The sequence below is a fragment of the Clavelina lepadiformis genome, chromosome 2, assembly GCF_947623445.1.
Source record: "Clavelina lepadiformis chromosome 2, kaClaLepa1.1, whole genome shotgun sequence".
In the NCBI taxonomy this organism is placed as follows: domain Eukaryota; kingdom Metazoa; phylum Chordata; class Ascidiacea; order Aplousobranchia; family Clavelinidae; genus Clavelina; species Clavelina lepadiformis.
This window is the reverse complement of record NC_135241.1, coordinates 22,771,637-22,797,950: the sequence shown is the minus strand read 5'-3', so window position 1 is coordinate 22,797,950 and position 26,314 is coordinate 22,771,637. Positions and strand designations below refer to the sequence as shown.

The 26,314-nt window shown below is 37.6% G+C and overlaps 3 protein-coding genes across 3 annotated transcripts; 1 reads left to right on the top strand and 2 right to left on the bottom strand.

Moving 5' to 3' along the window:
• Positions 1 to 1,598: 1,598 nt before the first annotated feature.
• LOC143446760 (delta-1-pyrroline-5-carboxylate dehydrogenase, mitochondrial-like) lies at positions 1,599 to 6,088 on the bottom strand. Its single transcript, XM_076946542.1, has 11 exons — positions 5,921 to 6,088; positions 5,483 to 5,690; positions 4,767 to 4,970; positions 4,290 to 4,442; positions 3,853 to 3,927; positions 3,544 to 3,731; positions 3,155 to 3,280; positions 2,901 to 3,045; positions 2,557 to 2,754; positions 2,368 to 2,489; positions 1,599 to 2,283 (listed from the first exon to the last, which is right to left on the bottom strand). The coding sequence occupies exons 1-11, from the start codon at positions 5,962 to 5,964 to the stop codon at positions 2,052 to 2,054; spliced, it is 1,695 nt and encodes a 564-aa protein (XP_076802657.1). The 5' UTR covers positions 5,965 to 6,088; the 3' UTR covers positions 1,599 to 2,051.
• Positions 6,089 to 6,439: 351 nt separating this feature from the next.
• LOC143446860 (uncharacterized) lies at positions 6,440 to 11,621 on the top strand. The gene is made up of 8 exons (XM_076946703.1): positions 6,440 to 6,705; positions 7,748 to 7,880; positions 8,085 to 8,143; positions 8,342 to 8,442; positions 8,775 to 8,862; positions 10,567 to 10,826; positions 10,922 to 11,016; positions 11,132 to 11,621. Exons 1-8 carry the CDS (start codon positions 6,565 to 6,567, stop codon positions 11,209 to 11,211), a joined length of 957 nt encoding a protein of 318 aa, XP_076802818.1. The 5' UTR covers positions 6,440 to 6,564; the 3' UTR covers positions 11,212 to 11,621.
• Positions 11,622 to 17,727: 6,106 nt separating this feature from the next.
• LOC143445359 (phosphoinositide 3-kinase regulatory subunit 4-like) lies at positions 17,728 to 24,534 on the bottom strand. Its single transcript, XM_076944409.1, has one exon. It carries the CDS (start codon positions 22,488 to 22,490, stop codon positions 18,465 to 18,467), a length of 4,026 nt encoding a protein of 1,341 aa, XP_076800524.1. The 5' UTR covers positions 22,491 to 24,534; the 3' UTR covers positions 17,728 to 18,464.
• Between the last annotated feature and the right edge of the window lie 1,780 nt (positions 24,535 to 26,314).

Below are 26,314 nucleotides of genomic sequence, written 5' to 3'. Positions count from 1 at the left end.
ACTGGGCTATATCCGTTCTATTCCGAAACAGTTAAACCGAACCCTTAATATTCAGTCTAAACTGGCATTTTGGATTCGGATAGTTAAGATGCTGAATCTGGACAATGAACAAAAGTGGGTCCCTTATACTTTTGCACTTCGACTTGAAAATTTGAATGAGAAGGAGTTATGAGGTAATAGAAAAGAAACTATGATGTAATAATTCTTCAATACTCAATCTTGATATGAGAGGGTAAAAGCAAAAGAAACTCCAAAAATGAAAAAAACCTACCACCAATTACTGAAGTACCAGTACTGCAATACTGGTACCCGTCTTCGTATATTAAAATGGATCTAAAGGCTAGCGGCTGCTGACCTAGTTATCTATGAAAAATTGTGCTGTCAGAAAATTTATCCAAAAAAAGACTTATGGCATTACAGCGTGCATTTCTTTTTTTATTAATCGTATGTTTTTTCTCAATATCTGATGTGCGGAGCGAAAATTATGATGCTGTAACTGTTAAGCCTAGGCTATATACTTACAGCACAATAAAGAACATGCTCACAAACAATTTATGAACAGGAAAAAGTAGCGAAGCCCAAGAGCAAGGGCTTAAAACAGTAAAAAATGCAGGATGTTTATTTATTATAAATTGGGTAGGCTACTTGTGAAAAGTTGTCTTGCTGACATGTCTTGTGCGTCACAGTGACACTTCTTTCACAACGATGAATAACCATTTCGCAATAACCTGTACTAAATTTAAAAATAGGCCTACTAAAACTATAGGCCAACTGTTAACCGGTTTCACAAAAATACCAGAATACCGGTAGCAGGGTAGGCTAGCCTATACAGCCGACTGTATTCGTAGCGTTTATTTCATGGTATTCATCTGAAATGCGGAAAACTTAGGTGGAACACTGCAGCCGAAGGTAAATTTTGTTTTATTTATTCATGTTGCAAGCACTAGCGTAACCAAACCATCTCACAACAGTAGCAAACCACAACCCGTTCGTGCTAGTCCACCCGAAGCCCTAATGAAACAAATTTTCTTTATCAGGTCATGTCAAATGATTCACTCTTATTGACGTTTGGATCACTCTTTATACTGAAGTGTTCAAAAGAAATCAATAATCTTTATGAATTTAACACAAAAAAACCTCCCAGCAGGGGGTAGGTCGAGACCTGGAATGTTAATCTACATTGGTCCCCTATTGCTTATCTAGGCCGTTTTGATCCTTAATTCGAAATAATTTAAATCGTTTAACAAGGATGGTAAATCTTACTACCGAACTACGGCAAAATATTGTGTTTTATCCAAGACTATATCCAAAGTTAACCCAAAACTCATTTAAAGTTTTGCGATGACATCGTTTGTGTAATGGCATTATTTCAATGCAGGTAGCACACACGTACGTGGTCCTCAAACCTCATCTTAATCATATTTGTCGTATAACGTTGCTAAACATAAACGAACAGCAATTACTTCACAAAATGATATCAATAAATTAAGAAATGTCATCTATTGGCTAAAACAACCAACTCGAACATCATAAAACCAATGTTGCTTGTTTCTGTTGGCAAAAAACATGACGAGCAACAATGAAGTTGAGTGGTAAAATCCATGATTCATTTTGTGTATTTCACAAGCTCACCCACGACATAGTTTGATGTAAACAGTTGCTATGTTTTCATAATCAACAAAACGGAAACGATAAATGTAAAATTTGAGAACACATAAGCAACAAAAATAACAGGTACATCCTTTCAAAATAGTTGGTTGGTATTAAAATTCCGATTAATTGATGGGAAAAAAGCCTGATAATGTAATGCATACCGTTCACGAACTGAATGACGGAACGTTAAAAAATTGATCAAGTACTAATGAAAATTAAAATATAGGTAACAGCAAAAGGAATTGTATATGATGGAAACACTTCTTCAAAGTAACAGAGTAAAAGCATATATCCAGGGAAGTTGCCAGAAAAATCACACGGTCAATTGTTATATGCAAGCACAAGCTGTCTAGTCGGCCTAAGTAGAATAAACTCCAACCAACATAAACCCAAACTACTCATTCCATGGACGGGTATCTCCAGTCTTTCAATGGAACCTTGGAACGCTTTATGGCCTGCGGTGAGACCCAGCGTAGCAAGTAGTGGGGACTCCCAGGCTTATCATTGGTACCCGACTTTCTTGAACCGCCAAACCATTGCTGACCCACAACGGACCCAGTTGATTTATCATTGATGTAAAAGTTCCCAGCGGATTGCCGCAAAATTGCTTTTGCTTCATCGACAATTGACCTGTGAGAAATTTACACAATTGGTAAACCTAATGTAAACAAAGTACGCATAGTCGCATACACGCGGCTTGATAGTGCTACTAACTCGTCTTTTGAGAAGACAGAACCGGTTAATCCAAATGAAGACGTGGAATCTATGAGCTTCAGCACCTCTTTGTAATCATCGTCATCATAAACATAGCAGGATAAAACCGGTCCAAAAATTTCCTATAAAATCGCATTTGTATATAACATACAGGTGCTGAAATAACTTCAAACTTTGGCTGAATCAAACCTCTTGCATGAGTTTATCTTTCTGGTTATGGCACTGAACAATGGTTGGTTCAACGAAGTAGCCAACCGAATCATCACAGGAACCTCCAGCCAAAACTTCCACATCCCGAGAACTTTTGGCATGCTCGAGGTAACTTTTGTTGCGATCAAATGATGCTTTGTCGATCACAGCAGACAAGAACACAGAGAAGTCATCGGGCTGCAGAACCCATTCGTTTAGGTGATATTATACTGAAAATTGTGTCATAACTTAACTTACATTCTTTTGCATTAAAAATTAAATTAACATTGAAGTTTTAAGTAGATTAAATTATCGTTGCATAAAAGCTTCTTAGTTGATCTTACATTTCCCATTTTTATATCCTTGTGCTTATCCAACAATCCATCTCTAACTTGTGGCCACAGAGATTTTGGAACGTATGCCCTTGAACAAGCAGAACACTTCTGCCCCCCGAACTCGAATGCAGAACGGATTGTTCCATTCACAACACTATGGAACAACAGCAGTGTGACCCAATGATTGGAGGTAGTGAGGTTTGTGAAATAAAACTACAGTAAAGATAACCACAGAATTATTTTGACTCAGTCACCAGCCATACCTCTCAACATCAGCAGATGAGTGGACAAAATGATAATTTTTTCCACCACATTCACCAGCGATTCTTGGAAATGTTTTGTAGTGAGGCAGGTTTTGACCAACTTGTTGCCATAAATGGGTGAAGGTTCTGACATTGCAAAGGTTTTAGCTTACTGACAATATCAATAAACACCAACATGAAAGCTATAACATTTTTTAATTTTAGAAAAAATGTTTAGAAAAGTTGTAATTATAGGTTACAAGATTAACATTAAGACCAGACCAGATTTTAACCAACAACGTTTTAACTTGTCATGAAGACACATTGACATGGTTGTTAAAAGTTGTATCAGCATAAAGTTAAGCAACACATGAAATACAACAAATTTAAAACAAGGTAATTTAACGTACGGTACACTCCCAGTGAAATTGATGCCAGCTAGATCAGACGATTGTGTTACAGTATCTCCAAACACAGGGCCGTGAGCAGGTAAAAATTGTATAACTCCTGGTGGTAAGCCACACTCACGCAGGATGCGGTAAACAAGCCAGTTAGATAACATTGCTGTATCACTTGGCTTCCACAGCACTACATTTCCCTGCAGTACAAACACACATTGAAAAATTTGCTGAAAAGTTAGTACAGTGCTCATATACTGAACTGAGATGCAGTATCATAGTGATGCAGCTATTGCAAGAAATCATGGTAGACCGGCTTACCATTAAGGCTGGTGTCCCTGCTAGGTTCCCACCAATAGCAGTGAAATTAAACGGAGAAATGGCGGCAATGAAACCCTGCAAAGCAAAAGAGCTATGTAGTAAATTTAATATGATAACTTAGATATAGACTAACTTTTACAAACAAATCAACCATGTGTAAGCAAGCAATTGTTCATGGCCAATAAAAATTTCACAAAATGCAGTCAGCCGGACCATGTCATATCTCCTTATTCCAGTGTTTCTATGTGTAACTAGTTATCTGTTAATAATTTATCTGTTTCCAAACATAAATATTTACACAAAACGCTGTACAGTGTACAGCACAATTACAAATAAAGCTTGCAATGTTCAGATACATGTCTTAGTAAACCATCAAGACAAAACAATATACAAGCATATTAATGCACATTTGAATTTAATAACAAGAAGATACTCACTTCGAGTCCTCTATATTCAACTGTATTAACGATACTCGGGTCAGGGTTGATCGGTTGACTCCTTTCAAGTTCAAGAGCGTAGTTTGCATTAAATCTGAAGAAGTCGATTAGCTCTGGAGCAGCATCGATTTCAGCTTGAACTACATTCTTTGCCTAGTTCATGAAATGCAAAGTATGTGACTATGAAGAAAGCCAACTTTCATACAAATTCAATTTATAGCTAAAAATATACATCCACAAGAAAAAGAAAAGTTATAAAAATTTTATCAAATAGATGATTTGTCCATTTCACTTGTTAACAATTGACCTAAGACGTTGTAATTCTCAATATACATTTGAATTATGTTAAAGTTAAGGTAAACAAATTGTACTGAAAGATAGAAAATAAGAAACAACATCTCACTGAGGTTGAATAAGAAAACAGGCATCTTACAATTTTACACAATCTCAAACTATGACCAAGTATAATCAGATTACTTGTCCAGCCATAGTTGTTGCCAGAATATCAGCTCGTTTCTCTCCACTTAAAACGTCTGCTGCTTTGAAGAAGATCTGGGCTCGATCTGAGAGTGATCTTGCTTCCCACTCGTGTCGAACTGACAATGCATTTTCAATGGCACTGTTTATCAGGTCTGGTGTTGCATAACAATATCTTGCAATCTTTTGGCTGTGTTTGTACGGCTGAAAACATTGTGTGTAGAAGCAATTAGTAACTTAAAATATTGCTGTGTGTACTATGTAAGTCCTGGTTTCTGTGTTGTGCAATGTTCCCTCAAATTTTTCATGAGTCTCAGCAAACACACTAACTCCCTGAGCGGTCTCTTGGACCACTGTGAGCAACATCAAACGTGCATGTGGTCATTATTATGCGTTTATTCTATTTTTAATTCAGGTTGGAATTTTTTCTTGTGCGCGGAGACCGTGTCAGCAGTGCGCATTTGCGCACGCGCGCAGCTTAGAGGGAACATTGGTGTTGTGGCATTTCATTTCACAACCAAACAAATAAGCTCACAGCCATTTAATTGCTTCTATTAATTTTGTCCACAAAATCTTAGTATAGCCTAGCCTAAAGATCTACAGCATAAAGACTATGATACACTACCATTTTAGTCAATTTTTATTACAACGTAAGGATTTTAAGAATACGATAAAGTGCAAAGCAAAACTATGTTCAAGGGAGAAAAAGTATTTACCGAAACTTGATAGTGAACATCATTTGTATGAATTTCTTCATTTCCAATAACAATTGGTATGTCTTCCGTATGAGATTGGACCTCCTGCAGTTTTGCCCTCACGTCTTCCCTTTCCTTTGATCCAGGAGCAAAGGCAAGAATCGGCTCATTTTTTAATTGCAAGCAACGTACAGATGATGACAAGAAAGCTCTTGCATTTGTACAGGCTCTTAAAATCGAGTTGGACAAGTTTAAACCAAGCAGGTACAAAAAAACAGTTTTTCTATGCCATAGCTACCATGGAGGATTGTAGGCTACGTATGTGACGGATAATCGGGGCAATTGCACAACGATACCAATGCAATTTTTGCAGACTGCGAATCGCTATTTATCAGTCATCACGGCCATAACACTCTGACGGTTAAAATAAAGTACTTGCAGATATAGACCATAGCCTACCTTATGAACTTTGTTTTGGGTTGCAGTCGAAAAACCAGCGACATGTTAGTAACACAACTTAAAAGTTATTCCACTACGTCATAAGCCTGAAAAAACTAAAACAGCACAGCGACGTCTTTCGCGAATGAATAACCTACACGACTCGGCGAAAACGGAGGATATCAATAGCGATGCCGACTGCGATTGGACGGTGTACATGGAAGCATGAACGAAGAGCGTGTTTGTTTCTTTGGATGATGCCATTGGCTGAAAAGAAGGCGTGTGAATTCTTAAAAAACATATTTGTGTTTTTTTTTTGAGAGTTCGAGACATCCTTTAAAAATTTTTTTCATGAGAAGTATAGTTTTTAGCCAAAATTATGATTTGTTGATAAAAGATCAACTAAATTTAATACACATAAACAACATAGCTTAGGAGAAAATTTTCCATAGAATAACTAGTTAGCGACATCTTCTGGTAGAGTTCGCTTTTTTCTGATTTTCATCTGACGCCATCTTTATAAAGCGAACCACATTTGGCGGACATTCGGCTTGGACGTGTGTTTTTAATTTAGGAGTTTGCAAATTGTCTGTCTTAAAACTGTTGCAGTTATACGGCAGATTGCCGTTTGTGTTTAGTTCTTTAGATATTGAAGAACATCAAAAATGAATCAGTCGTCTAGGCAAATTCCTGGAACGATGTCAAACATGGGACAGATAAACCCTCACGGAAGCATCGCAGATAGTAGAACTATTTCACAAATGTCAACCAGTCTGATGCCTACATCTTCAGTTACCATGCACCAGGTATACATCTTTGGTAATGATTAATTACTAATGTACATTTTTAGTACAGTTGGCATGGGCTAGCCGCTAGGCCAATACTTCTCAACCTTTTTCAACTGGCAACTCAATTTTGCTGATAATTGTTTTTTGAGGGCCATTTATTCTCTAGATCAGGGGTGTGCAACCTTTTGTACAAGAGGGCCAGATCCCAACAACTGGTTGAAACCGCGGGCCACACCTTTAATTAACATACACGTAGTTAAAAGCACAAAATCAATAACAGTTTCTTTCGTTATTGGTCTTGTGACTTTATTAGGGGTTATCTCCTTGCAGAAATATAAGTTAAGACGCAGGAATTTCTAAAGAAAACTGCAATTTACTTATTTATTTAACAGCGTCTACATTTTCCTTGAAATGCTAACTGCTCAGCAATTGACATCTTTGTGAATTGCGTTCTTGCTTTGCACAAGCTAGCCGTTAGGCCCTAATCGTCTGTCTGTGACGCAACAATACCCTAACGGTTAGGGTATTGTTGCGTCACAGACATTCAGCCAAGGTTTGATTCAGCACTGCAAGGGGATTGGAATTGATTGCACATAGCAGACTAAACTAAATTAAAACTCGTTTCGCGGGCCGCACACCGTTCAAAATTGTCACTTCTCCACGGGCCGCATATTTTTCCTTTGCGGGCCGCATTTGGGCCGCGGGTTGCACACCCCTGCTCTAGATGACTAAATTTTACTGACAAAATTTAAACTTTACCTCGGCCCATCAGTTGAAGCACTGGGCTAGTCCTATGTCTTACTTGTGTATAAAGAAAATGGGCCTGTTGTGCTCATTTGTCTGTGCCTATTTAAAGAGTGACTGTTTCACCGAAAGTAGGTCATGCTTCCCATAGTTAAAGATAGGTGGTTAAGTTAAAAAGATTTAAGTTGCGCTTAAGGTACTGTGTTATAACATTAGCATTAGCTTAACAAAAATCTGTGAAAAAGATCTTTAAACACACGATTTTGTCCGGTGAAATTGTGGCAGCCTTATTGAAAGTGTTCTATTTTTTAACTAGGTGGGTAGTTCCTTGCATCTTCCTAATCCTAGTGGATATTCTTCTCAGCCACATCCCATCGTATACAAACATCAGGTTTACCAACAACAGCAGCAACAAGAAAAAGTCCAGGAGAATCAAAATCAACCTTCATGTAGGCCTGTAGTGTTTTGCTTACAATGTGCTGAAAAATCTGTGCAAAAGTTTCTAAATATGCTGGGATTTGTATTTAGGTTGACATGGATCTTGTAAACCGTTAATTTAAATTATATTTTGTGCTATATAGTAGAAATGTTTGGAATTGGTATAAGTTTACAGTTGCGTCATTCTCAAAAGTAACTTTTGTTTTCTTTCACAGCTGACAGACCACAACTTCAATCATATCGCAGTTCAAACGCTTCCACATCACAAACACAGGTTTGCTCCAAATTACAGTGCCTGTTTAATCTTCATTCCTATCAAAGGTTCAAAACAAAATTCAGTCCCAGCTTATGAACAGCTGTAAAACCTCTACCTGTGAAAGTGTTGAACGGTTTCTCACCTTAAATTTCTTTGTTGTATCTTAAATGAAACTTCATTTATCGAAAGCAATCAGGGATTTCTTGTGTTATTCAGGGCCCACCGTCCGCTTCCGTCCCAACACCTTACCTGTCTGCGATGACTCCCATGACCCCTCGAACCCCAGCTGATTTGGGGGTCGGGCCACCACAATTACAGTGAGTTCATTTTTAACAATCGTAACCACAGTGTTGCACCTATATGAGCACAGTTTTTCTGATAGCTAATTTAGTTGTAATTATTATCTGGATGGCTGGTTGTTACTGATATTTGTCATCAAAATAAAACGTTTTTCTGTTGAGTAGTTGGTGTAAATATGAGTGAATGCAATTTCAAAGGATTGCAGCATTAAAAGAGATTAGAAAAGCTGCACATCATAAAGCATTAAGCATAATCATCCTGTTGTCTGCAATATTGTTGTTAACAAGTTGTTATTGATTTCATATACTTGCTTGTGCACCCCATATTAATATCAGGTTTGTGTTTGCAGAAATATCGTGTCTACAGTTAACCTTGATACCAAATTGGACTTGAAGAAAATTGCCTTACACGCAAGAAATGCTGAGTACAACCCAAAGGTAAGTGACTTCATTTGAAACGTAGATCAAGTCGGTGCACCAATTTTGCCACAAACAGTACTTGTATAGCATGGGAAAAAGCGCTGTCCGGTGAGTATTACGCAACACATTACTACGAGTTTTTTGGTTAGGCCGCGTAATTTTGTCAGGCGAGCAGAGAATCGCCCTTTGTTGGTGATTGTGTCAGATGTGTGCTGCTTCTTGGAACCATTTGTTTTCGTGTTCACGTAAAACTTTTCATGAAGAAATTTCTATGATTCCATCTTCAAAATTTACTACGAAGTAAACAACAGCACTGATTGTCACAGACAAAAAACCTACCCAAACAATTTACTGCTGTTTTTTAAGGAATAAGTTTCTTACGACTTCTACGAAGTTTCCAAGCCGCAAAGCACACGAAACCGTTTGAAATAACGTCACATGCGCGCTTGACCTGAAGTAACCCGAATTCGACACGCACGATAAACAGAGCTCAAGTCATTATTCTTAGCACAACAATATGAAGGAAATCTATACGCGAATTAATCGTTGAAGTCTATTCGACGTGTTGAAAATTAAATACCAGTGACCATTGACACGATTGAAATGTTTGAAGGCAAGGCGAACGTTCAACATCAGATGGTAGCATTTGTTGTCTATTTGTATTTTGGTTGGGCACGTTGTCCCGAGATGGTCACGTGTAGGTCGCACAGCCCGTTGTTAAAGATAGGCATGTATAACTAGGTATGCGAATAGTTTCGAACGAACGATTTTTTGTGTTAAATATTATCAACCTTTGTAAATACTAATGAAAGTCATTGCGACCGTTTTGATAATTTCCTTTACGAGAAAATTAAGATGGAATGTTATCGTTTAATTTAATCATGATCTATGACGGTTTGAATCGTCTCTCTTAGTTGAGTTTTCGACCTTGTCAATTCTATTCTATCTGGGCTTTTTTGATATGTAGCTCGCTTGGGTCCACAGACCTCAGACGTATTTTAAACATTTACTCTTTGACCTAAATCAACCATTGTCTCTCTGAGCAATGCGAAATTGGCAAAGTGTTGAATGGTGTTCATGTTGTTAATTTTGAACGAATCCAATCCTCAATTTCATACCCAGCTGTGAGAGTTTTCTCTCCAATTTCCTTGCAAGCTTAAAGCAAATTTTTCAAAAATGCTTAGGTAACCGGTGACAAAATGCTAATTACAACAAAATTAGTTACTCTACAATCAATATATCATAATTGTCGATAAGCTAAATATTTTTTTAGGATAAGTCAAAAAATTTCGGTTATTTAACCTAATCACGTATCATTTAAATATCATCTGGGTCCGCGATCACTTTCAAATTTTTTACGTTGATGACAGTAGGTTGCTATGACACCCCGTGCAAAAATACAATTCGGCGTTTTTATTTACATTGGCCAACTTCAATTGAGGCAAACATGAGTCTTGCATGGTTACTGGTTTTGTTGCCTTCAGATTTTGCTGATATATATTTCGTAATAAAACGCCTATTGTGTAGCTACTGTATTTACAAAACCATAGTTGCTAAGTTTGTGCTCATATTCAAGTTTCGAATCGGGATCTTACTGTACTTAAGTTACCAATATTTATCCTACTGCTTGCATTGTGTAAATTGCATATTCAGCACCTAATTATTCTGGTATTATATGACGCACGCAACAACAATCATGCAACTTACATTTTCATGTTGTAGAGATTTGCTGCTGTCATTATGCGAATCAGAGAGCCACGCACCACAGCGCTGATTTTTAGCTCCGGCAAGATGGTGTGTACTGGCGCGAAAAGTGAAAATCAATCAAGACTGGCTGCAAGAAAGTACGCCAGAGTTGTACAGAAGCTAGGCTTCGATGCAAAATTCCTTGACTTCAAAATTCAGAACATGGTTGGAAGTGTTGACGTTAAATTTCCTATAAGATTGGAAGGACTTGTATTAACCCACAGCCAGTTCTCAAGGTGCCGAGTTTCATTGATTACGTATTTTTTTATATTATTAGTTTTTCTATTGTTTCTTTATTTCTGTTTTTTACCTTGCTCATTTTTTTCTTCAGTTATGAACCGGAGCTTTTCCCAGGCTTAATTTATCGAATGGTGAAGCCTCGAATCGTTTTACTGATTTTTGTTTCTGGAAAAGTTGTTCTAACCGGTAAGGTTTTATCAAAGCTTCATAGTTAAGCTCTTTTATCCAGATTATGATTATGGCTCCCTTATTTGAAGCAATAAGATGAGATAGTTTGTTCCATGACTCTTCACTTGTACAGGTGCCAAAGTTCGTCATGAAATCGATGAAGCTTTTAATAATATTTATCCGATCCTGAAAGGTTTTCGAAAAACTTGCTGAGCTCCCAAACGAAACGCCTGCACTTGCATTGGGCATACTGACCTATACCACATGTCTGAAGTTATAAATACAGTCTTGGTGGATTTGAAGTTGCAATAATGTAAACTTTAAAGAACTACGTTTAATGTCGTATTAAACATAGCCCTACGTTTAGCAGTATATCCGAAATCGTTTCATTAGTTTAACAACACTGCTTGAAATGATTGTCCTGGAATAGGGTTTTGCCCTGTTTTTAATCAACCCAGATGAAGAGTGGATCAAACTGGGACTAAGACAAACATTTATATACTTCGTAAGGGGTGGAGGATTTTTTGCTACGTTCAGTAACTGTTTATTTTTCGTTTGTACTGTGCCAGTGGCATTTTTTCTATTATTAGTTGCAATAAAATCAAAATAAACATGAGCATGCATTTCATGATGCGAAAGAATTTGACTTACGAAATGTGGCTACCGACGCAAAAGAATGGGTTTGAGACTTTGAGAAATTAAAACTTGACTTATTTTTTCTTCATGGAATTGTGGTTTTAAATCGGCGACTTTCAGACGGACCACTGTGGTAAACACTGTATGCTTTTTGCGCTTCATACAATAGCATGCGACTTGTGAATTATATGATAACTAAAGGGCGTACAAAGTCAGACTAGCTGTCAAGGTTTATTGTATCATAAGCATTCCTAGATTTAGAAGATTACTTCTTCTGGTGGAACAATATGGTTCTAAAAGGTGTCAATAAGTAAGTAAGATATAACTGGAGCGAAAAGAGTAGAAATTCCTCAAGAAAATGATAAGAAACTAAAATGGAAAGGTAAAGATCATAGACGATGGTAACGTCCAGATCTCTTATCAAGTTTAAGCTGATTGTGCGCCAAGACTCTATGCTTGCGATTGAGACCGAATTGAATGTTGGGGTGTTTGGTGATAATTGTTTGTTCGCTTATCTTTCGTTATCATCTGTTGAAACTTGGTTGAGAGTCTTTCGGGCTTTCTAATCCTGGAATCCTGACATACTATCCCCTCAAACTTGCGCCCGACCGCTATCCTAGTCTTATCATTATTTAATTATTTACCTTGACAGCATTATCTTGCAACTTTCTTTTCACGTTTGTTTTTCGCTCCAATCGTATCTGACAAGCACACTACAGCTTATTTATACTCGCTCTCTCTTTTGCAACCTACTCATTCTGCCTGATGCAGTCAGTCCATAGCTACAGGTATGTTTAGGAATAGGCTCATGATACAATAAAACTTCCCACCTAGTTTGGCAAGATGCAGACTTTTGCCTGTGGCTATTATAAGTTGTAAGGTAGGCTACCTTTGAGCTAACTAGTGCAGTGGCATCAAGTTTAAGACAGCCTATTTAACTAATAACTTACGTAATTTATAACGTTAAATGTTACAGTAGATGGGCCTATAGCAATCTAATCGAATTCATAGAGCAGTAAAGGCCTAAAACAAAATGCCGACGCCAAGTAAGCGTTCGCACTTTAATCACATTTATAAAAGCGACTGGATAAAATGTTGTCGGAGCTTACGTTTTGCGTATTTATTTGCAATATTGCTTTGACACAAGCACACAAAACGTAAACCCGGCTTGACTTTACAGTTGCTTAAGAAATACTCTCGAGAAAACCTTCGTCAGGTCAGGGTCACTTCGGTTAGTTTCTTATTAGAGTGGTTAGAAGACTAGGCTTCTCGCTTACACTCAGCCGCGCTATATGTTATAGTTGAAATGCCGCAGGGCAAGGCATAAAGAACTACTGTGACTGAGGCATGTTTACTCTGGAACTGAGGAAAGTCTTTCCAAGACTTGAACTCAGCGATGATTCTTTACCGTCCGAACCCCGGTTACCGAGCTAGCGTTTGTTCAAGTTCCGATAGGCTCTCATTTTTTGACTTTGTTGTATTGTAGCCTGTGATCTGTGTACGGTATTTTCTTTGCCAGTATACATGCATTCGCAAAAGTTACGGTATCATACTATTCAGCTACTGAATAGAAGCACATTATCTGCTGAGTCAATTCCTTTATCAGACAACGAATTTATCACGTCACACAGGGGGTCAATATTTGGCAGGGGATCGCTATTTGGCACTACACCGTAATAGACAACACGCCATAATGTGTTCTTGAGCGTCACTTAGTGGCAGAATTTTCTTTCAATTTCCTTTGTTTCGTAAGCAAACGTTGTTCTTGTTGCCAGTGCACCGCGCCGGAAAGTACCGGACTGTGTTTTTTGTAGAAACTTTTGGGCTTTGTTGTTAAAAATTTTTTTATTACGGAAATACAACCGGCCTTACTGAACATATAGAATAACATTTATAAAGCGGCAGGCTTAGGCCTACATAGTTGCGCAATGCATTTATACAGGAGGTGGTATGGTGGACAGTGCTGCAGTGACGATACCGTAGCTCACTAGCTTGTACCGGTAGGCTATATTTGGTCAGTATGTTATTAGGTTAATGTATAGGTCGCAGTGGAAATTGTGGCAGCTGTACGCAAGAATTTTTTAACTGTGCACGTCAAACGTTTTATCTTGACGACGATACGGTATTTATAATAGGTAAATAAACAAAGAAATGCTAGTTGTTCGAAAGCCAATTTGTACTAAATTAACAAAGAATTCAGCTTTTAAGGCACGCAATCACACCAAAATTTACATCTTTTCATTGATTTCTTGTCGAAAACTGCTGTATTTAGCCCCAGTCTGTATTTCATGACAGTATCCCTCGAGATTTCAGGTGTGCAGAAACATAATTTAGGTGTACAGTGGCTGGCCAAGTGCACGCCTATTCAATTTTTCTCCAATACATATCTAGGCCAACACCTGTAACTATAGTTTTATCTAGAACTATTATAGCTAAATGGATTGAGGTCAACCATGCTCATTTGTCACGTTCCAAAGTGGAAAGTGTGCCACATGAACGCATAAGATCCATCAATGTGCATGCCAAAATTTTTTATCGTCACAACGATGTATAATAATGAATCAACAAAGAATTGAGGCTTCAGTGCATGCCAAAACTTCATCTTTGCACGCATGATTTCTCACCGTACTTTTCAATCGGGTTCACGCTTAGATGATTCCGAACATTTTTCTAAAATTTTTCTTTTGACTTTTTCAAAGTTATGTTTATGTCCTTCTTAGTGTTTTGTGCAAAGCATTCAGACATTGTAGCATCTCGTTTGTCGCTACCACTCTGAAACAAAGTGATTATAACACCGTTAGTAGGTCACGCAACCCGGAGTTAAAAATATAGTTAGATACCATAAAGTTGCAAATAAAGCGACTAGCGCAGGAAACTTAATTCATTAACAAGATACAAGAACAAACATGTTTCGGACTTAAACATATGTCCTTCATCAAACAAATGTAATTGTTAAAATCAAAATTGTGTAAATATTTGCATGGGCAGTTAGGTTATGGGTAACATATGCAGTTAGGTTAGGTCTGGGAGAATGGTTATGTAAAAAATCGATTTAAGCTAATTACGGTTTAATTGAAGTTGTATTTAGATTAAAAGGAAGATTTAAGTTTGGTTTAAGTTACTTTTGTTAGCCTATAAAATTCAAATTAGGTTAACAAGAAACTATGAAAAATAGCCTCAAACGTACAATTTTGTTCGGGTGAAATAGCAGTAGCCACTCTAAAATATACCACAAATGTAAAGTCTACACAGCTTAGAACATTTGAACGTTATTAATACCGTATCTATCAAAGTTTGACTTATCTTTTGAAATTTGTGGCAGGCGAGTTTAATTGAAACCGGATTCTTTTTTTTAATCGTTTATTTGGCAAGTTCATAGGTGTGCAAAAGATGAAAAAGAACTCTCGCAGACTGCCAGGTGCTGGTTTAGATGCTTTAGCAAGCCTGTCTGATAAAAATCTTGCTATAAATCATGTAATAAGGCATAATAGCGATGTCCACAACTGGTTAAATACATAGAAAAATCAGCTAAGTGTACATAATTGTGCTCATTAACACACCTCAAGTGCGCTACTGAATATAATTATAACCGCACTAGTGCACTCTTGCCCAACTCTGCAGACCGAGATCACTATAAACATGTATACTGGTAATATATATATAAATCATATATATATACTATTTGCTACTTTTTACCTCTGTTGAAAAGTATGTATGATGTGTCAGAATCCGGTGCAGAGAGCCAGGGTGCATTTCACCTGAGCTATCTTGTTGTCTGTTCTATATTGAGGGTGCACATGTGTCACATTTTGTCTGTGGTGTACACCTACTATGCACAGTACGTTCTAGTTTAAACTTAGTGTATAAGTTACTCTCACTGCAAGTGAGTTGCATATGTCATTGTTAAAGTTAAGTACAACTGGAAAGTTTGCAATGTGCAACTAATTTGTTAGCTGCTTCAGTCGTATTCGGACAAAAATTGCCAACTTTCCTGTTTGGAGTGAAATTGTCAGACTTGACTAGACTGATGTTGTGTGTATCAAATTACTATTGTGTTCATTTAATCTAAACTACAAATATTAGTCTATTACAAAACTATGTTGTAGGCGTTAGGAATGACAGCTGATATGGCATTTGAGAGAAAATGGGTGTCTGAATCTAATCTGGATAAGTTATGGAATGAAACCATTGAGAAGAAAGAAGCCAACAAGCAGAGGCGGTCACCTGATTTCTGCAAGCAAGCCATTCTATGCGCCACATTAAAAAGGATTTCGTCAGAAATGATTATGCGACGACTATCCGAACCAATGTTAGATATTGATTTAAACCCAGAAGAAGGTGTCACTGTTTTGTCAAACGTCACCATGAAAATTGATTGCGACAATGATGATCTTACGTTTGACACTTCCATGACCTTATCCTGTGATAAAGACCGTAACGAAAAGATATATACAGAGCTAGTTACTTCAAATGAATCAAAGGCATTGTTCAGTACAGACACAGAAAGTTTTGAAAGTATAGAAAATTCAACTTGTAATTTCAGTGATTCTGACAGTAATGTGTCAATGGACATGGGTAAAATGACAAACCCTGGGACAGAATCACCAAAACGAAAACGAAATGAGTTGGATGAAGATGATGTTTCGGCATCAGCAAATCTCGGCAATTGTTCCCCTGCCAAAAGACAACGTTATAAAAACTCAAAGCCAGACAGCAGCTCGTCATCGAAACGTAATCGAAAGCGTTCTCAGAGCCCTGCTCGGAAATTAAACAATGTTGAAAAGTTACGAGTGCCAAGAATCAAAATCGAAAACGTTGACGATAACTCGAACAAGCAAAAGGGATATGCAAATGGTGCTTTATTGTCGCCAGTCAAATCGGTTGTTAATAGTATATCAGAACTATCACTCGGTGTTAAAGAAACATGGCAATCTAGTTCAAATGGGTCCTGGTGTCTGGACGAACCCCCTCACAATGACCCATTAGAATTGGACGGCTTTTTTCATAAACTCAAGAAGGTGACATCTTAGACGTGTACTTAACTGTTGCAGGCAACATGTTTTTGAAAGGTTTTTTGAAGCCAAAAACTGCGGTACCTTGCCACGAAGCACACATGGCGGACAAATCCTGGGAGGATGTAACTTTTGCTGGTCAGTTTCACCCCCTGCGCTATGCTGCCAGGTTGAAAAACACAATTCTCCAAGATATGCTTAATTTTATAACCTTGGTTTTGCCATTATATGGTATATATATAAATTTTTTTTTGCCTTTGTTAAATGGTTTTTAATGATTTTTTTATTGCTCTTGATTTGAAAGTGAAGTGCATTTTTCGAACTTGGCTGTGTCTTGATCAAATCGTGTTTGTCATTACTAATTGCATTTAAATGAAATTGCTCTTGTATGACATGCATTTGTATGACTGTAGAACTGTTGCATTGTTCTTTACTGGCTGGTACAGGAATCGAGTATGTCAAACTAACTACCATACATCATTCATTTTACTTTAGTCACAACCGTTTTGTGCAATTATGCATGGTTTTTGTGGTAAATTTCCCTATCCAAATAAGCACATTGTTTCCTTTAAGTTATTCTTTTGGAGATTAATAAAACTGTAGTACACAGTGATCGTCGTTTATTAAATAGTCATTTTATTTGACCATGGAACTGAGAAAAAAAATAGGTTGATGAAAGGAAGGTTCGGCCAAAACTCCTCAACTTGCAGAGCGATAGCTGATTTATTGATAACAGACAATTTTTCTAAATAGTTGCTCAACAACTTGACTTGTTTGTTTCTAAAAAATTATTTAATAAATTCTGTTGCGCACCTTACAATATATAGATTGACCAAAAATCAGTAAGAATTACAAGAAATAATAGATTGGTTCTTACAAAGCTAATACGTTGATATACTGTGATATCCGGTAACACCAGTATTAATCAAAGAGTGCAATTTTATGACTAGTTTTTTTTTTGTTTTTGATATTAAAAATTGATAATTTGTCATTTAAAAAGTCACTGGCATAAATTTATAACGCTTACTGCTTCAAGATAAAAATACTGGTGCCAAGACTGAAGCAAAACTTGCGCCCAAAACACTGTAACTGGTTATAATTGTCATATGCGACTGAATAAATGTAATAATTAGCTGTTTAAAAATGATAAACTATCAATTAAAATGTGACCAAATAAACAAAGTTAGACATAAAAGAGATATTGCACAACAAACACTCATGAGCCGATGATTTTTCCGAAGCAATTTGCAGGCAATTGGTCACAGAAGAGCTCAAGTTTTCACAGCAAACTAAGTGTCGAATGCTTTTTAACAAGCTGTTACTTCCAAACTGCATATTAAACACAGAATAACATGACAAACAGTGTACAGCATAAGCCTTTAAATATATAAAATGAAATGTATGTTTCAGTGTACATAGCATTGTAAACAAAATGGTATAATACTAAACCAGCATTGGTAAGGTTTTAATCTAATTGAAAATAGGTGGTACAAAACCAAATTACTGATAGAATCATTTATGAGGGGCCACAACAGCTTAACAAATTTGCATGCCCAAAAAATAGGAGAAAAGACTTGGTGTGAGTTATTAAAATCATCCTATTCTGTATCAAAATAGCTTTCATACCGTAAAAGCAACAATTTTGAAAAAAGCAATAGCAGTACTGATGATTAATCAAAATGGTGAAAGGCGGCAAGACAAAGTTGATTTGGGAGCAATTCATTACATTGCATAGTACAGTATTTTGTCATTGACTATTTCAGTTAACAATATTTTGTATTAGTGTTTCGGTAGTAAGTCAAGCAAAACCTGAAAACGCTATTTCCATATCTTAACGACTCCATCCCTAGACGATGACAACAAATATGTCTGGCTAACACGAAAGACGGCAAGATCAGTTATTACATCATGGTGATAGGTCGGTACCACATGATCTCCTGGCTTTCTTCTTCTGTTTTCTGTCGCCGTTTTCTCTTCAGTACTATCTTGGGAAGGACCAGCCGTGTGAGATTCGTCATGACGAGATTTAGCCGTTTGCTCTTCAACAACGTGAGTGCCATCAACGAGACGATTTTGGTAGGAGGTAGAATAACTCCACCTGTTCCCGGAGAGCTCAGGCCCGGAAATTATTCTTGATCGATCTGCGTTTCCAAGGTCCCAAAGCCTTATCTTGCTGTCAGTACCACCAGTAAACAAGCGAATTCCATTGTTTGTGATGGTCGTGGTAAGGCCATTTATGGAATCGGCTGTCTTTTGTGTAAGTGACAATGGTGGGGCAGTGCTTGCCCATAAACTCATCTGTCTTGTGCCAGTCTCAAGGTTCCAGACACTTACTTCATTGTTGCCAGTTACAACAGAGATGACGCTTGATTTGGAGGTCGGGTGAGTTGTGACCTTCCGAACGCCAGCAGCAGATGGGTGTGAAAATTGGGTGATAGGGAGTTGAAAGCGTAGGTCCCAGCAAACGTGCACCCCTCGAGCAGTACCCAGGCAGAGCCAGTGTTGCCTGGGGTCTATACAGAAGGTGGTGGGTAAACCGTGGGTTAGATTATGTTTCAGTTCCCATGCTGAGTGATTGTCTCTCATTCTTGTATCCAAAGCAACGACGCTTCCATGACTTGTGGAATAGACAATCACAGGTGAGTTTACTATAGAATTCAAGTCTGTTATCCGCCCATGGACAGTCTGGTTGACAGAATGTGTAAACAAAACAGGAGATGACGGAGTTGGCATAGATTCCGGCTTTTCAGCTTGTGAGCGTGTACCCAACAACTCGACACATAGTGAGTGTATGGTGCCGTCATCAGATGCACAGACGACAGCTTCATCATTAACAAAGGCAGCACATCGCACTGAACCAGCAAACCTTTGAAAGGAAGCCTTGGAACGATTCACTACTGCCTTCCCTTCTAACTTAATGCCTTCCCAAAGTCTAAGGGTTCGATCCGATGAAACAGTGACAAAATGAAAGTTGGATGGACTAACTGCAATTCTGTGAATTGGACCCCGATGTTCTTTCATATGCGCAACTAAAATACCAAGTGGTTGCCATTCTGTGGTAAGATTTACACCGCTGTTATCAGCATTGTTTTCCAGCTCCCTCTGCTTGACATCTACTTTGTAAAGGTCTCGTTTGTGATGCACTAGTGCTCTGAGATCAAGTTTACATGATGCGTACTTGCATTGTAAACTGGACTGCTTGGTTTCCGGTGGGGTGTACCCAAGCTGTGGAGCATTACTTTCCAGCTGTGACATCGATATTGTCAGATTAGAAGCACTTGATTTCTTGGTTAATGGAGCTGTAGTCAGTTTCGACGTATCACTTCCAAACATGGCTTTCCATTCTTCATTCATCTCATGTGTGGTTTCCTTTTTGCGATTTTTTTTTGCCTTGGCCCTATTTGAACTGGCTTGCTCAGGTTCTTTGACCATGTCTGCATGTCTTCTCACAAAAGCTGATCCCAGCTGAGCGATATTTATCACACTACCTTCGGCGACATGATCATCTTGCCATTCCTTATTTGCGATGTCAGCAATACTTCTTTGTTGTTTGAGCAAGAAATTTTCAAAAAAAAGTAGCAAGTCTTCATCATTTTCATCCATTTCTTTCAATACCAATTTTTTAATTACAGCTTTCACTTTTTGGTCAAGTTTTTCTTCATGATTATCGCTAAGGTGGGATTCGTTATTACGTTGCAATTGCCTTATCCTGAGAGCGCTAAACGTGCTCTTTATATAAGGCGTTTGGGATACAAGCTGATACACTGGCTGTTTGATAAATGGACGTAGCGCATTAAGTAACACATTTTCTTTGTCTGCTTGCACGATGGAGTACTTTAAAAACGGCATCACTGTAGGTAAAATGTAGCAGTGCATATTGATTGTGTCCAAAATCTTGGAGCATGCACATATAAATGAAACTGTATTATGCCGAATCCATTCACAAGGATGGGCCAGAAAGAAAACATTCTCCTGAACAAGTTCACACATCAACTGCTTGGGTATTAAACCGAGTTCAACGAGTGATGATATGGCAGACAAACACTGTGCCACCACAAACTCTTGGCTGTCACTCAAACCTTGTTGGAGAAGTGGCTTCAGGATGTGTGAACTCTGCCATCCAATGTAAGCAGCCACTGATACTAAGCTGTTGAAAAATGATGACCGCAACTGCCAATCTTGTTTGTCATTTAGGAAGGTTATCATGTGTGTTAAGATCACATCATTTGCCTTCTGTTTGCCAAAAAAAGCACACAATCTTGGAACTGAGTACTCCAGAAGACACTGTCGGACTGTGCTGTCAGGATTACTGAGCAGAATTTGGACTCTGTTTTGAGTCATGTCACGTAACAATTGCAGCTGTGTGTCATAACTGGTACGATCATTCTCATTCACAGTCATGTAGTTCAAACTTTGTGTATTTTCCTGGCTGTCTAGGAATTTTAAAGCTTGCTCAGAGAAAACAGAAATATTTTCAGCAAAAGCCTGTCTCACTGGAACAGCTTTGTCTTGGGCACAAATGCCAATTTCAGGCAAAATATATTCACTGAAGATGTTCGACTCTCCTCGTGGAACGTGTGTCACAAATGCAAGGCAAGTTGCAAGCGCACTTATTGCTCGAGCCTTCACTCGTGTAACATTATCTTTTATAAAAACCATTAAATAAGGAACAAAGCGTTCCAGAATAATATCAGATTTCAGATGTTTGGCAAATTCCACAAGCAGTTGCAGTGTCTTCAGTTTACCATTGCAATACCTCAGTTGCCTAGTGGAGGAAAACAGCAAAGATCCGACAATCACTAAAGAGTCTGATGCCTGTTCGGAGTTGACTAGATTCCGCAAGATTTTGTCAACATCAAGGTGCAGTTGGGAAACTGTCTGGTCAGCAGAAAGAAGAGGAGGTTCACAAAATCGGCCAAGATACAGCTTCAGAAATGAGTAGAAATGATCTGGAAAAGCTCTTCCTTTCCATTGTGTGAGATACTGTTCAGCTGTGAATCTCTGACTCGGATCAAGTTGGGTCATATGCTCTACCAAACTACGTATTTGTAGATCATCAATTTTTGCCAAACATGCATCCCGGTGGTATTTATTTTTCCTGTAGGCTAGAAGCTGAGCTAGATCAAACATAGCCATGCCATCAGTAAAAAGTTCGGCGATCACACAACCAGCTGAAAATATGTCCATGGCGTGCATGGCTGCACTATTCATCTCCAGCATTTGCTGATGGGTCAAGTTATCGGTGAAGCGCTCAGGTGCTATGTAGCATGTCCTGCGTCTGGATGTGTCAAAAAAGTAGTTAAAATCGGCAGGATTGTCATCGGGCAAATACACCGGTTTGTAGCTTGCAAAATCGGCCAGCAGTAACCAGTTCCAACTTGTAATAAGAACATTTTCGCTTTTTATATCTCCATGCCATATATTGAATTTTGAAATTTGATTAAGAGCACACAAAAGCTGAAATGCAACCCATCGCCTTTCAATATTGTTATAGAAGGGTCGGGTGCTGATTCGATCGTATAAATTATATTTCACGTATTGTCTAACGAGCAGTGCAGCTCGATCTGTTATAACAGTTCTTTGAAATGGAATGCAGTTCGATGCTTGCTTTAATTTTGTCTTGGTTGACTCAACCTTTGCTCTGTAGGACTCTAAATCCACCGTCGAATCTGGTATGACAAAGACTTTAACCACGGTGTATCCTTCTTGATATTTTGCCCGGGCAACTTTCATAAAACGTGTGCTGCCCAAACTCTTGTCGTAGGAGTAGTCATTTGCATCGGCCAAGTAACTTTCCACGCTGACTATTTGGGATGGTGCAGTAGCAGCTAAATGATTTCCCATTTTGTTAAATAATTAGCTACCACCAGAAAGTCTACAGAACAACGAAAAGTATACAGACTATTAAAAGAAAAGAAGGCAGCAACTACAGTAAACTTATTATAAAAATAAATGGCAAGTACCATACACACACAATCACGATAACAGCAAGACTATGTGGTATAGTATGATAATCTCCTCATAGCTCAAGCCCAGGTTACAGAGCTAGCATTAGTACAAGTTTCAACTGTCGCATATTTTTATTTCTCAATTTTTAAATTGTATTGGCCAAAAATGACTACATGACTAAAAGGCGATATTATAAACCTGCTGACAATTTGTTTAATAGGCAGCATAAATGTAGAAAATGTTAAAAGCCCTTTCAATTATGTAAAATCTTACTTTATAACCTTAGATATATATTAGATCTCACAAAATTTAAAAACACAACAAAGAAGGCAAAATGTTTTGACAAAAAATCTGATTTTGAGGTTGTAGCAAATTTTAGACATCTTGTAAAAATACATAATTACAAAGTCTTTTTAACGAAAAAATAAAAATTTATTTGTCTAAAGTTAATCTTGACCATTAATTTATGCCAACTATTACAAAATCAATCACCATAAAGAGTGCAAAATATAACACCCCGAAAATAATTTTCAACATTCTGGAAATTAGTATTGCCATTGTTAATTCAGCACTACATGTTGAAACTCATACATCATATTAAAACTGTCAAGAATGAATAGGGTTTTTCAACTCAGTGGTGTAGTGCCAGCCTGCAGAGATTGGCAAGCCGCACTTAATACTGCATTTTTGTGAGCTTCAGTGCCACACTTAAGGTGCGTTATTTTGCACTTAATGTCTTGGAAAGAACTTCTGTGCACTCAATATTCAATTGATTTAAATATTGAGTAAGTCAAACTGTGTACATTATTTTGCAAGTGCACACTTCCATTGCGTCTAAGCATTTTTGCACACTGCAGTCCGGGTGGAGTGGTTGGAGTGCCGAGCTTGCAGCTCTGTATTTGATAGCTCAGTTACGGTAACGTTTTAATGCCCTTGGGCATTGCATTAAAAAAAATTTCTTTTATTCAGTGGTCATGGTGAGCAATACCGAATCGAGCAAAATCACATTGAAAAATTAAAAAAAATAAAATGTGCATCTATTGGAAAATGCACAGTGACCAGCTAGGCAAGGTGACCATGGCCCCCGTGATGGGTAACTGTCGTCATGTTTAAGTCGTGCAAAAATATTCTTCTGCGCGGTATAGGTTATCATAAATATATCTGCGAACTGGGAGTCTGGAACTGTTTTACAGTTCAGTAGGCTAATTGCACTATTTGCAAATACCAGTAGGCTACAACATTTGTCTGATGCTGCCAACTTACCAGTTGTACGGGGCGATTTGCCTAAAGCTCCAGGTTATAGGCAGTAAGGTCAGAGCGTGTTTGACTTACGTTCCGGAGACCACTGGGGACAAAACAAAAGACAACTCCTCGTAAGTCATAACATCTGTTCTATACTGTACTGGGAAGGACACGAGAATTGAGCCCGGTTCTCCTGCAGGGTTGCCAGATCCCAGTCATCAAATAAAGCCAAGATGACAATAAAAAAGAGCCAAAAAGAGCCAAATAATTTTACTAACCACAAAATTACAATTCAACCCTAGATAATGGGTTTAAAAGCAAGAAATAATGAATTCCGAAGCCAAAATATACACCTAACACTATAGAGTCAACTGTACATCATCTTTAACACTATATTCTCAACATCTGTAAAACCTATATTAAATTCAAAAAACCAAATTGTTGTAAAGTTTGTTATGATAGGTTTGAAAATATTAATTGGCTACTAAAGAAATAACCAACAAGAATATTATAAGTAATAAGATAATTATATATTTCACACTTCCTAAATTAGGGATTATTATTTATGCAATTAAATTCAATTTTCATTAAAAGAGCCAAAAAACGCCAAAGAGCCAAAGCAAAATTTTGGGAGCCAAACAGTAATAAAAAGAGCCAATTTCGAAGAATTTGGCGTCAAAAGAGCCAATATGGCAACCCTGTTCTCCTGTTGGCTTTTTTTCTTTATTATTTTCCCCTTTTGGTCACGCATGATAACTCAAGCATTCGATATCTATTTAAATTGTATTATTTATTATTAGGAAATTATATTATTTTTAGCCTAGCCGTTTCTAACCGGTGGGAACTTTTGCAAGTTCATGTGGGAATTAATTAGCGGTTAATTATTATCTTTTGTACACAAAAATCATACTCACAAAAAAACTTTACTGTACATAAACACATTGTATACGTTACCGCTTACTGTTTAATACACATCATGCAGTGTAGTCACTGCCCAATCGCCTTATACACCCAAACAGGTGTAGCCAAATTACATTTAAATTGATGTTCAGGAACTTCGAGTATTATATGTTACTGAGCAGCGTATACTTTGCATTGTGGTACAAATCAGAAACGTATTGGTTTGATTACAACAAATTCGTTAAACTGATGTGTTTGGTTGGTTTCATTCAATTATGTTTAGAAGTAAGGTTTGCTTAAGATCGAGCCAAAAAACTGTTAAAAAATAAAAAGAAGAAATTTGGGTCTGGTAGTTGGCGTAAATTGGAAAAGAGATCAAAAAGGTTAAGAATCGCTCCTTTAGCAATGTTTCTAAAAGTGGGGCCTGGAGAAATTTTGGTGGGGCTTTGCAACATTTTGGTGAAGTGTGTGAATAAAAATTTAACAAACAAATATGTAATCACATTTTACAACTTTCACTTTGAAACTGAGCAAGAATGCAACTGTAATATGTTTAATAACATATTAAGGAGGACGGTCATCCCACCACAGACTACCCCTCATGAACCCAATTATTCTAAATATCTAATAAACGGAATATTTAGGAACCATAGACTTTTTGCATCTTCATTCCTCCGCGTTTTGTGGCGATGGCTGGGGCTATGTTAATGTTTCTGGATAACGTAAAGCCCAAGGCTTTAATTTCATTTCTTTTTTATCGCTTCTGCTATAGCCAATCAGCTACGGCCACCAGTTCTACATATCTATGTGTCCAGAATATTTCCTCTAACAATTTGACAACTCTATTTCCGTCACAGAACTATGTCACAAAAACACTTTTAAATTCGTAACACTCTACGTGTATTGCAAAGCACTTGAAAAGTAGGTTACTCTATCACACGGATCCCTGTCATAGTTAAGCTTGACAGCTAATGTATAGCAACGTAATACAACACGCACATATTTTAAATAACACATTTTCCCTAGCCAGAGAACACACAATCGCTTATTAAAAACGCCAGCTATCCAAATTATTACAATTCACTATTACAATCGCCATAGTTTATCATATTCCCTTGTTTGCTACCGCTTATCAGCTATAATATAACTGATTAAAACATGGAAGAAGCGGGTATACGGCGTTACAAAATCGCTTTATATGGCGTTTCAAAATTGCACATGATAAATTGCTAATTTTGGTATACAGGTACATGAATATGAGAATATTTTTCATTTTCAGAATAACACGTACGCATTTACAAACCTCTCTGCGGTTTTATAATTATTATACGCTATCCTCCATAAAATTAAATGTTTTACTTCGTGCGATGCGTAAACATGCTTTTAATGACTCAGCGAAGACTTGACTATATTTGAGGGGCATTTAGGAACAACCGCGCAAAAAATCACTGTGAACTCAGTGTGAAGCAATTATTTTTGTTTGATATCAAGAAGTGTAAGACATTTATCTTATTTAAGTTGTTTTGGTGGACATTTCATGCAGTTGTAAATTGAAATACGATCGAAGCTAACCCCTA

Coding starts and splice junctions, on each gene's coding strand:
- LOC143446760 (XM_076946542.1), bottom strand. CDS start 5,964: ATGTCGCTGGTTTTTCGACTGCAACCCAAAACAAAGTTCATAAG. Junction 3,732..3,852: donor CAGGGACACCAGCCTTAATG/GTAAGCCGGTCT, acceptor TTTGTACTGCAG/GGAAATGTAGTGCTGTGGAA. Junction 2,490..2,556: donor AAGATAAACTCATGCAAGAG/GTTTGATTCAGC, acceptor GCGATTTTATAG/GAAATTTTTGGACCGGTTTT.
- LOC143446860 (XM_076946703.1), top strand. CDS start 6,565: ATGAATCAGTCGTCTAGGCAAATTCCTGGAACGATGTCAAACATGGGA. Junction 7,881..8,084: donor GAATCAAAATCAACCTTCAT/GTAGGCCTGTAG, acceptor TTTCTTTCACAG/CTGACAGACCACAACTTCAA. Junction 8,863..10,566: donor ATGCTGAGTACAACCCAAAG/GTAAGTGACTTC, acceptor TTCATGTTGTAG/AGATTTGCTGCTGTCATTAT.
- LOC143445359 (XM_076944409.1), bottom strand. CDS start 22,490: ATGGGAAATCATTTAGCTGCTACTGCACCATCCCAAATAGTCAGCGTG.